The 12,797-nt window shown below is 39.5% G+C and overlaps 1 protein-coding gene across 1 annotated transcript; it reads left to right on the top strand.

Moving 5' to 3' along the window:
• The first annotated feature begins 8,406 nt into the window (after positions 1-8,406).
• Positions 8,407-9,378, top strand: LOC133061346 (olfactory receptor 11L1-like). The gene is given in 1 exon segment (XM_061149356.1): positions 8,407-9,378. A coding segment is annotated over 1 exon segment (972 nt).
• The last annotated feature ends 3,419 nt before the right edge of the window (positions 9,379-12,797 follow it).

Below are 12,797 nucleotides of genomic sequence, written 5' to 3'. Positions count from 1 at the left end.
CTGTAGGCTAAGGCATTGGTTAGGAAGAATAATCTAACTACAGCCTATCAGTGCTGCAGCACTTGTGAGGTGGGGGAGGCTGAGAAAGACATAGAAGGAAGATGATTTGGCAGAAAGGGTGTGATCCCTGCTTGGGATGAATATGGTGAGGTCATTAGGTCATCAGGAAAGTAGACAAATGTGGGAAACATCTGTCATCTATGCAAAATGTAATTTTTATTTTGTTGAGTTTGAAGGGATGATGGACATGCCTATAGCAAATCATTCAATTTGTTTCTCAGCACAAGCTGCCAGAATCTCAGACACAAGAGTAAGCAAAAAAACAAATGGCCCATCTCTCAAGGGTGTCTTAAGATCTGTCAATAGAACTCATACAATTATAAACTAAAAACTGGGAGAAAAGACAAGCTGGGGCGGGGAGAGGGGTGGGGGTCAGATTGGGCCCTTGGGAGTTTCTGAGTTAGTAGCTGAAGGGTGAACAGAAGTTGAAAGGAAGGGAGCTCTGGCAAGGGGAACAGTCAGAGGCACAGAGTATATAAACTGAGCTATTGCTGGAGGGGGCAGGATGTACCTCATACCATGAGGCAGCCAGGCAGGCTGGTGTGTGTGCAAGATGAGGATGAGTGGCAGTAGATAAGTTCCCGGTGAGAGGCAGGGGCAGATGACTCAGGTCACCTCTTCCAGGATCTTTACCCTAACTTTACCCTAACTCCATTTCTGACTCAGGTTGCATAGTTCTAAATCTTTTAGTTAACATCCTCAATTCCTGCCATTATCCTTCTCCAATACTACACTTCACATGTATTCTGCCTTCTCTAACAATACAGGATCCTCCTCCTCTGACCATTTCTCCCTGTTTCTTTCCCGACTTCCTGACCTAGTGGCTTTGGGCTCCTGAAACCATCTTTCCAGGGCATCCATGTTTTCTTTCCTAGCCTGAGTCCTTTTCAACAAGGCTCCCAGCTCTTTCTGACCATACACTTGCCTCAGCTTTGAGAATTTAATATCTCCTAGTCCCAAATTCAGCCCACTCTGTACTGAAAAAAAAAAAAAAGGCCAGCACAAACCTCAAAAGCAACTGAGCCAGCACTTTCCTTCCTGCTTGTGGCTTTTAAAAGGATCTCTGTTTTTTGTTTTTGCTTTTTTTTTTTTTTTTTTCAGTTTTTCCATCATTTAAAAAAAAATTTTTGTCTTTTATTTAAATATAGTTGGTTTATGATGTTGTGCTAGTTTCTGGTATACAGCAAACTGATTCAGCTAGCTAGCTAGATACGGATATGGGTATAGATATAGATAAATACATATACATAACTATTTTTCATATTCTTTTTCATGATGGTTTATTATAGGATATTGAATATAGTTCCTTCTGCTCTACAGTAGGACATTGTTGTTTATTTTATATATAATAGTTTATGTCTGCTAACTCCAGACTCCTAATTTATCTCCCTCTTTCCCCTTTGGTAACCATACATTTGTTTTCTATGTCTGTGACTCTGTTTCCGTCTTATAAATAAGTTCATTTGTATCTTATTTTAGATTCCACATATAAGTGATGTCATATGTTATGTGTCTTTCTCTGTTTGACCTATTTCACTTAGTGTGATAATCTCTAGTTCCATCCATGATGTGGCAAATGGCATTATTTCATTCATGTAAATGGCTAAGCAGTATCCCATTGTTTCATTTCAGCAGTTGTATCCTGCATTTTTATTGTTCCTTTTCCCCAGAGTCTATATTGATCATTCACTGAGCTAAGGTTGTCTAATATCCCATGAAGACACAACCTCAGCATTCATTGGCTTTGTAAGGGGTGCCAACATCCAGAGTATTCTTTGTTCTTTGGAGGGAATTCAGAGAGAAAATGTGAAGCAGAGAAGTTTTCTTGTGACTGTGAGTGAGAACCTAGGGTTTCTAAGATACTGATCTATGCAGTGGAAGAAATGCTGGCCCTTGACCTGTTTTCTGTGCATATGAGCTCCAATCATCACATGTACATGTTAACAAAAGGAGATTTACTCCCTAAGGTTATACTTTAAAATGGATTTACATTAAGAATTTTTAAGGTCATTTGATAGATTCAAGGAAAAGAATATTATCTCATTCATATTTTTATTCCAGAGTCTTTTACTCTGGGCTTCATAGAGTAAGGGTCCCCTATAGCTTCTGGAATAAATTAAATAATGTATGCAATGTCTTGTGTGAGATTTATGATGCAAATTATCTGTAAAATTTTCTGCAAAAAGGGGAAAGATCCAGGCTTAAAAATTTATCTGCCAATATGCCAAGATATTGGGGGTTCCTAGATGGTACTACAGGTAAAGAACCCACCTCCCAATACAGGAGACATAAGAGACACAGGTTTGATCCTTGAGTCAGGAATATACCCCAGAGGAGGGCATGGCAAGCCACTCCAGCATTCTTGCCTGAAGAATCCAATGGACAGAGGGGCCTGGCGGGCAACAGTCCACAGGGTTGCGGAGTCGGACACAACTGAAGCGACATAGCACACATGCGTGCATGCCAAGATAGAGACTATACAGTGGTGGTGGTTGTGGTTTAGTCGCTAAGTCGTGTCCGACTCTTGCAACCCCAGGCTACAGTCCACGGGATTCTCTAGGCTAGAATACTGGAGTAGGTTGCCATTTCCTTCTCTAGGGGATCTTCCTAACCCAGGAATCGAACCTAGGTCTCCTGCATGGCAGGCAGGTTCTTTAGCGACTGAGCCGGGAGGGTAGCCCAGGCTGTACAGTAGTAACTCAATTATACTACTCCACTTGTGGGACACAAAAAAGTATGGAAGGTAAAGTATGAGGTAGCTAATTCTGGGAGACAGTACTATAGATATTTAAAAGGATACATTTTTAATCTGCATATTCTTTACTTCTCGAAGTCTTCATATATATATATATATAACATTAATCACATTATTTTGAAATCATTAGTTTAAATATTTTTTAATTATATTAAGTAAGTCAAACACCAATAAATAATTATGTCAGCCTACCTCTTCAGACTATAGTGTTTGTGTGATTCACTGGTGAATTCCAATGCCTGGATGAGCTCCAAGCACATAGTAGGTGCCAAATGCATATTTGCTGAATAAATTAATAATAAACCCATCCAAAATAAATGCAATTGTAATTTGTTTTTCTTTTTTCATTTGCTCAATCTTTTAATATTTTATTTTAAATTAAAATATATAAACAACTAAAAATATTAATAAATTGCATGATATCATTGAATATTAATAAATTGCTTCAGTCATGTCCCACTCTTTGTGACGCTATGTACTATAGACTGCCAGGCTTCTTTATCCATGGTATTCCCCAGGCAAGAATACTGGAGTGGGTTGCCATGCTCTCTTCCAGAGGATTGTAATAAATTAGATCTTTTTAATTAAATAGACTTTAATACACTTGATTTTTTAATCCTGCTATATTATTGATGGATTAAAAACTTTTTCTTTTCCAACTCATCTCCTAATTCTCAGATTCACATATTGTATTTTTTTTTTGTTAGATTGACAGACTAACACTCAAAGTGAACTTGTGTATAGATTGCTTTAATTGAATGAATGAAAACAATCATTTCAGTCATGACTTTTTTTAAATTTAGCCACACCTACAATTAAAGCTTGATGAAGAAATACCATGCAACAAAACCCAGCTCTCATACAGTCAGTCCTCTCACTAATTACCTGCTTGCTAGATTTAAAAAACATACTTTTTAATTTGATTTAACTTTTAGTCAAACATCACTAGGATTGATATTAAGTTAAATTTTAAAAATATACTTTCAAAAGAGTTTAAGATTTGCATCTATCCTGAGTGTTACTGACATATAAACCTCAGTGGGCAGAGTTGAATCTCAGAAGGTTGGTTCCATTTTTGGTTCCACTAGCTTGATTGGCAAATTACAGAAAAAAAAAAAAAATCTGGGGAACAGAGTACTCAGAAGAGCCAGGTCCCAAGAAACACAGAGTTATTGAAAGGAAAAGTCTGCTTTCCACAGCATCAAACTCCAACAGAAGATGGCAAATTTCCACTCAAGAAAAAAGCACAGCCCACATTTGGGTTCCAGGAGGGCAAGGCAGATGCGGTATCCATGATTTAGGGCTCTTCATGCTGTGGTTATTGACAGGTAGGGGAGGTTCTTGTGGACAGGTTCGAAATTTTTCCTAAAGAAATCTAAATGGTATGTTTGGTGTTGATGACACAAATTTTATTTTGGTTGTTGTGGGTGAATATATTGCATTCTAAAGACTATTCCTCATTACCAAGGTAATTTAGCCTTTGCTGATACTCTAACTACTTTGAGACAAATTGTCTTGCCTAAATTGTTTAGCATATAAAACAGTAATAGCTGAAGAGTAATCAAAAATGTCTTGAGATGCCAAAGGCCATTTAGATGACTCTGTGCGACATTGCATATAAAAACAATAACATTCTTGATTATATTTATTTTTGTATAATTTCATACATATAATTTGCATAATAAAGCTACAGCATTAGATCTGAGGTTACACTGTTTATTCTAGTGCTAAGTAAACTCAGCACAGCATTTTAGAAAACATTTTTTTTTTTTTTTTTTTAGCTCAATGCAGTTAAGGTGACTCTAACTCTTGGAAATAATCAGTAAATGATCATTATTTCTTTAGGGGTTGAGTTCCTCGTTTCTGAAAGTATTTAAGCAAAGAATGGTGATTAGTAAAGTTCAGCTTCCTTGTTCCCTTGGATGCACATAATGGGAGAAATTTTATATGACTAGGAAATTGAGCCAAATGCCTTATAAACTTAGTCAATCATAATACAATGCTCTTTTGCTTTCCCTGTGGGCTCCCTGTGGAGCCTTATTGTTCTCCATGTTTATTTTTTTAATCTACTCATTGTTTATATTTAATTGATTTCCATGGTAATATACTTACAAGAAATGAAAAGATAAAAAAGAGAAATCCATTAGTGTGTCCCTGGTAACAAATGCGTGAAAAATGAAAATGTTAGTCCCTCAGTCATGTTCAACTCTTTGCAGTCCCATGGACTGTAGCCCACCAGGCTCCTCTGTCCATGGAATTCTGCAGGCAAGAATACTGATGTGGGTAGCCATTCCCTTTTCCAGAGGTCTTCTCAACCCAGGGACTGAATCCAAATCTCCTGCATTGTAGGCAGATTCTTTAATGTCTGAGCCACCAGGAAAGCCCAACATGGATTTTGTTAAATATCATTTTTACTCTATATGAATTTTTCATTGTCAAATGAAGATAATATTTCTAGTGACTTTAGCCAAGTATAAGAGGTGAAAGCAAAACATAACAAAAATTGAGAACTATGAAACATGTGAATAAGCTGATTGGCAACATTGTTTTGTTTACTTATCAGGAACACTTCAGCGATATTTATGTTTCCTGTAGAATCTGGGTGTTGCTGTGGGCTTTAAGCAGAGGAATGGCATACTCTGTTCTAAAAGTTTCACTCTGGCTGCTTTACTGAGGATTTACTGAAGAAGGAAAGGCGGGTAGCTGTGGAGAGACGGCAAGGAGTCTATTGAACAATCCAGGTAAGAGTAAGTGGAACTTTTTTTTTTTTCCAGGGAGGATGCGATGTAGTTGCCAAATGGTGAACAGTTTCTAGATATATTTTCAGGTGGAGCCAGGCAGTTTTGGTGAGAATCCGATACTGGGTCTGTGACAAACAAGAATCAAATTTAATTCTGGCTTGAGCAAGTGGGAGGATGGAGGGACCTAATGAGATGAGAGAGACTTACTTAGAGGAGACTGGAGGGTGAGGCAGGAATGCAGGGTAGTTTGTTTTGTTTCAGACCCTGATTGAATGTGTCAGTCTGCACTTCAAATAGGGCAGTTGTTTCAGTTCCGTTCAGTTCAGTCTCTCAGTCATGTCTGACTCTTTGCGACCCCATGAATCGCAGCACGCCAGGCCTCCCTGTCCATCACCAACTCCCAGAGTTGACTCAAACTCATGCCCATCGAGTCGGTGATGCCATCCAGCCATCTCATCCTCTGTCGTCCCCTTCTCCTCCTGCCCCCAATCCCTCCCAGCATCGCGGTCTTTTCCAATGAGTTAACTCTTCGCATGTGCTGGCCAAAGTACTCGAGTTTCAGCTTCAGCATCAGTCCTTCCAGTGAACACCCAGGACTTATCTCCTTCAGGATGAACTGGTTGGATCTCCTTGCAGTCCAAGGGACTCTCAAGAGTCTTCTCCAACACCACAGTTCAAAACCATCAATTTTTCAGCACTCAGCTTTCTTTACAGTCCAACTCTCACATCCATACATGACCACTGGGGGCAGTTGTTTACATGAGTCTTATATTCTGGCTTGATTCACACTTTAGGGGATTAAAGTCCAAGTAATAGCATTTAAAATCAAGAGACATCTTGAAATCATGAGGAAAATGAGGTAGATTGAGAGGTGTTCAGCCTCAAAGTCATATATTTTACAGGTTAGAGGATGTGGAGATGCTAGAAAAAGGAAACAGATAAAACGTGGAAAGAAAAGTCTATAGCTGAACTCAGAGAGTGCATGGTCATGCATAGTAGCCCCAGAAAGAGGGAAAGATCAAAGGTGCCATACCATCAACACATCAGAACGATTAGGAATGATGATGAATGATTGAAGGGCAATAGTGCAGCAGAATGATTTTGCTGTCCTGAAGAGGGCAAAGCATAATTCAGTGGATTCAAGAGGGAATACAGGCAGTGAACAGAGACAATACTTTTCAGAAGAGAAGGGATTAAAAAGAACAGACAAATGCAGGTAGTATTTGGAGAAAAGAATAGCATCAAGACGTTTTATTGCTCTGATTGCCTTTATAAAAGAGAGAGAAAACCAGCATGCTAACAAACTGAGGAAATGATCCAACTGAGAGGGGGCCACTGTTTATTCAGGGAGTAAGGGGGAGTAACACCAGCAATACCTTCAACTACATGGGAGGATGCAACACCTGTATCACCTGTAGAGGGATTTGCCTTAACCTGGGCTTACACTGTTTATTCAGAGGAAGAAATAGGGAGCAGATGCACACGAACTCAGGGTAGGTAGTCGGGGAATTTAGTAGCCTGAGAGTTTGGATGTTCCCATTGGAGGATTTCAGTTTTGTTTTTCTGGTTATTTTGTTGTTGTTGTTTAATAGTACAGTAGGTATTAATATTTTGCTGAGGGTATAGATACTCCCAAAGAGAAAGTGTTGTGAGTTTGAAAAGAGAAGAAGATTATGAAGCAATCACTAAGGAAAATGGAATGTGAATAGATAAAGGACATGTAGAATGAATGCTCCAAGCAATAAGGATGCATTGGAATTCATTGGCTGTAAATTTTAAATGGCTACCTTATTGTCTCTCACCTCCCTTACAGAAAGAAAACTCATGTATGGCAGGTGAATGCTGACTAACAAAACTGGTTATGACAATGAACTGAATGGAAGCAAAGGAAAAATTGGGGCTTCCCTTGTGGCTCAGCTGGTAGAGAATATGCCCACAATGCAAGAGACCTGGGTTCGATCCCTGGGTTAGGAAGATCCCCTGGAGAAGGGAAAGGCTACCCACTCCAGTATTTTGGCCTGGAGAATTCCATGGACTGCATAGTCCATGGGGTCACAAAGAGTTGGACACAACTGAGTGAATTTCACTTTCACTTCACTTTCAAAGGAAAATACTGTTGAATATATACACCAACACGATGGACATGAGTTTGAGTAGGCTCCAGGAGTTGGTAATGGACAGGAAGACTGGCATGCTGCAGTCTATGGGGTCGCAAAAAGTCGGACATGACTGACTGAACTGAAGTGTATGCAGAAATGAGTGAATACAGTGGCTGAGCATGGTATCCAGCTGGACAAGGACAGCAACGAAGGTACAAGTTAGCTCAGTACAAGGCTTCACAAAAGCGTACACACACACATGAACACGGAGAGCAGGTTATCCTTAAATATTGTTTGGAAGGAGAAACTTTCCCAAGGTATCTTAGGAGTTACGCTGTGTCTAACTTCTTTTTCAGACAAAGCCCACATATGAGAAAAGGAAGGTATTTGCTTCCTTATGTGCTTGACTTTTTTTTTAACTTTACTATTATCATCGGTTTCTAAGTTTGATTTTAGTCAGAGTCCTTTTTGGCCTATGTCTTTGAACCTGAGACCACTTGTAGAATTCAAAGAATCCAACAAATGAAGTTTGCTGAGGTTCTTTCCAAGATTTCATATCCATATTCAGCTTCTGATCTCAAAATGTATTCTTTAAAAGATGAAATCATGCATTTGCTCTTCTATAATGCAGTACCTAAAGATCTGAACTAATTTAAAAATTTGTCTCTGAAGTTCCAGATGTCAGTATTTATAAATGTTTTTATGCCTTGCAAACAATGCTTTTCCAAAATGTTTTCCTCTTCTACAGGCAATGAAGTCCCAAAATTTGTCCAATGTTACTGAGTTTCAGCTGCTGGGATTCCAGAACCTTCTTGAGTGGCAGACCTTGCTTTTCATCATTTTCTTGTTCATCTACTTCCTCACAGTCACAGGGAATATTGTCATTATTGTCGTGGTGAGCCAGGACCAGCGGCTGCACTCACCTATGTACACATTCCTCAAACATCTCTCCTTTCTGGAGATCTGGTTTACATCCACCACTGTGCCCCTTCTCCTAGCCACTCTAGTCTCCCAGCGCCAAGCCATCTCCTTCCATGCCTGTATAGCACAGCTCTACTTCTTTGTGTTCTTCGGGGCTACTGAGTGCTTTCTTCTGGCTGTGATGGCCTATGACTGATATCTGGCAATCTGTAGTCCACTGCACTACTCTTTCCTGATGAGTCCTGAGATCTGCACCAAGTTGGTGGCTATCTCCTGGTTGACAGGAGTTGGCACAGGATTTCTGCCCTCTCTAATGATTTCCAAGTTGGACTTTTGTGGGCCCAACCAGATCAATCATTTCTTCTGTGACCTCCCACCCCTCATGCAGCTCTCATGTTCCAGTGTTTATGTCACTGAGATGGTCATCTTTATCCTGTCAATTGCTGTGCTGTGCATTTGCTTTATTCTTACGCTGATGTCCTATGTTTTTATTGTGTCATCAATATTGAGAATTCCTTCAGCCTCTGGCCGAATGAAAACCTTTTCCACATGTGGTTCCCATTTAGCTGTTGTCACTATCTACTATGGGACCATGATCTCCATGTATGTTCGCCCCAGTGCCCACCTGTCACCAGATATCAACAAGATTGTTTCTGTCTTCTATACTGTGGTCACCCCACTGTTGAACCCTGTCATCTACAGCCTGAGGAACAAAGACTTCAAAGATGCTCTTAGAAAAGTCATGAGAAAAAATTGTGGCATCTATGGGGTAAGAATGAAGGAAAATCTCTTTATCAGATAAAGAAAATCAATATAGAATACACAGTGAATTAAGTTCAAGAAACATGAGTGGCAGGTTCAGAGCCTTGAAACATGAATGCCATCATTTTCATTACATTAAATTCCACAAGTTAGTTGGAGGGCATTACCAACTCGATGGACATGAGTGTGAGCAGGCTCCAGGAGTTGGTGATGGACAGGGAAGCCTGGTGTGCTGCAGTCCATGGGGTCACAAAGAGTCAGACATGACTGAGTGACTGAACTGAATTGAAATTCCACAAGTCATAATAAAAGAGTGTCTGCATGACCCTTTGCCAACAACTGCTCAGAAGATAAATTGCCTCTTTCAAACTACTTTGGGTACAATTTTGTCCTGGATGCTTTCTTTCATTTTTTATGGGAATCTGACTGTGTAATTCCAAGGCATGAAGATTATATATATAATATTTTCAGATTCTACAAAAGGGTTACTGTTAAGTTCACAAACCTGTGTACAGAAAATTATACATCTTTTAAATACTATTAGGAAATTGGTCTTGTAGACTCAGCTCCTGATGTTATTGGTCCTTGTTAAATATCTGTGAAATGAATGAATGCAAAAAGAAAAGATAAATGAAGTATGTGTTGACCTGAATTATCTTCTAGTGACAGGAAAAAGCAAAGGAGGATTTTTGAAGTGCCAAAGATTGAGTATAGTGATTTAGAGTTTTTCTGTTGTTTAATGAAATTATAGGAAAGAAAAGAAGGAAGGGCAGGAGAGGGAGGGAGAGGAGATAGAAGAAGAATAACTGGCAGAAGGAAAGTTCAGTTCAGTTCAGTCACTCAGTCATGTCCGACTCTGCAACCCAATGGACTGCAGCACACCAGGCCTCCCTGTCCATCACCAGCTCCTGGAGACTACTCAAACTCATGTCCATTGAGTCAGTGATTCCATCCAACCACCTCATCCTCTGTCGACCCCTTCTCCCACCTTTATTCTTTCCCAAAATCAGAGTCTTTTCCAATGAGTCAGTTCTTCACATCAGGTGACTAGAGTATGGGAGTTTCAGCTTCAGCATCAGTCCTTTCAATGGATATTCAGGACAGATTTCCTTTAGGATGGACTGGTTGGATCTCCTTGCAGTCTAAGGGACTCTCAAGAGTCTTCTCCAACACCACAGTTCAAAAGCATCAGTTCTGCGGCACTCAACTTTCTTTATAGTCCATCTTTCATATCCATACCTGACTACTGGAAAAACCATGGTTTTAACCAGATGGACCTTTGTTGGCAAAGTAATGTCTCTGTTTTTTAATATGCTGTCTAGGTTGATCATAGGTTTTCTTCCAAGGAGCAATATTTTTTAATTTCATGCCTGCAGTCACCATCTGCAGTGATTTTGGAGTCCAAAAAAATAAAGTCTGTCACTGTTTCCATTGTTGCCCCATCTATTTGCCATGAAGTGATGAGACCAGATGCTATTATCTTAGTTTTCTGAATGTTGAGCTTTAAGCCAACTTTTTCACTCTCCTCTTTCACTTTCATCAAGAGCCTCTTTAGTTCTTCTTCACTTTCTGCCATAAGGGTGGTGTCATCTGCATATCTGAGGTTATTGATATTTCTCCCGACAATCTTGATTCCAGCTTGTGCTTCATCCAGCCCAGCATTTCTCATGATGTACTCTGCATATAAGTTAAATAAGCAGGGTGACAATACACAGCCTTGACGTACTTCTTTTCCTATTTGGAACCAGTCTGTTGTTCCATGCCCAGTTCTAACTGTTGCTTCTTGACCTGCATACAGGTTTCTCAAGAAGCAGGTCAAGTGGTCTGGAGTTCCCATCTCTTTCAGAATTTTCCACAGTTTATTGTGATCTACCCAGTCAAAGGCTTTGGCATAGTCAATAAAGCAGAAATATATGTTTTCTGGAATTCTCTTGCTTTTTTGATGATCCAGCAGATGTTGGTAATTTGATCTCTGGTTCCTCTGCTTGTTCTAAAACCAGCTTGAACATCTGGAAGTTCACAGTTCATGTATTGCTGAAGCCTGGCTTGGAGAATTTTGAGCATTACTTTACTAGCGTGTGAGATGAGTGCAATTGTGTGGTAGTTTGAGCATTCTTTGGCCTTGCCTTTCTCTGGGACTGGAATGAAAACTGAACTTTTCCAGTCCTCTGGCCACTGCTGAGTTTTCCAAATTTGGGGACATATTGAGTGCAGCACTTTCACTGCATCATCTTTCAGGATTTGAAATAGCTCAACTGGAATTTCATCACCTCCACTTGCTTTGTTTGTAGTGATGCTTCTTAAGGCCCACTTGACTTCACATTCCAGGATGTCTGGCTCTAGGTAAGTTATCACACAGTCGTAATTAACTGGGTCATGAAGATCTTTTTTGTACAGCTCTTCTGTGCATTCTTGCCACCTCTTCTTAATATCTTCTGCTTCTGTCAGGTCCATACCATTTCTGTCCTTTATTGAGCCCATCTTTGCATGAAATGTTCCCTTGGTATCTCTAATTTTCTTGACGAGATCTCTAGTCTTTCCCATTCTATTGTTTTCCCCTTTTTCTTTACATTGATCACTGAGAAAGGTTTTCTTATCTCTCCTTGATATTCTTTGGAACTCTGAATTCAAATGGGTGTATCTTACTTTTTCTCCTTTGCTTTTTGCTTCTCTTCTTTTGACAACTATTTGTAAGGCCTCCTCAGACAGCCATTTCTGGAATAAGCACCCTTTCCAATGTAAATTTCCTTTATAATTGCAGATATTCCCCAAGAATGAGGGAATGTACATTTTCTTTCAGTCACTTAAAGGGGAGGCAAAGTGCTTTTTCTGAGTTGGCTGTGTCTTTATTGCTTTTATCTTGAAGTATCCTCATGTCAAAATGTTATGTTTTGGAGTGACATAGTATAAACCCCACCATTCTTAAAAATAGCAGAAAATCTCAGAAGACTATCACTTTAATTAAATAGAATTTGAATTCAAAGAGAGTGGTTTGCTGGGGGTTGGCTCCTATGTGTTTGAAAGCTAATGGATCAACTTCATGAATTTTGGTGGCTCTGTCTTTAAATTATTGGTAGTTTTATACAATGGTAGAAAGCTTTTTACTATGGAATTCCACTTGGTATCAGGTGGCCTTGGCCTTCAGTGGCTTGAAGCAGGGTTTCAGTTCACAATCAGAGATTGAAATCAGGTTGCAGTGTGAGATTACCAAATACTAACTGCTAGGCAGAGGTTAGTGACAAGACTCTGGCCATTTCACTTTGCAGAAAAATAATTCCCACAAAGATGGAGAGTAGTGAAACAAGTATTTATTAGGAGGATAAAGGAGTTCAGTACCTGTGGATAGACATGGGCAGATTCAGAGAGTCATTGAATTGTACCCTAATGGTAGTTTAAATTACTTTTATAGGACATTTCTTCTGGGGGTTTGCTGTGTTTAATAATTTGGATTTGCCTGGT

Source organism: Dama dama, chromosome 9 (genome assembly GCF_033118175.1).
Source record: "Dama dama isolate Ldn47 chromosome 9, ASM3311817v1, whole genome shotgun sequence".
Lineage (NCBI taxonomy): Eukaryota > Metazoa > Chordata > Mammalia > Artiodactyla > Cervidae > Dama > Dama dama.
This window is presented reverse-complemented; position numbering and strand designations above follow the sequence as displayed.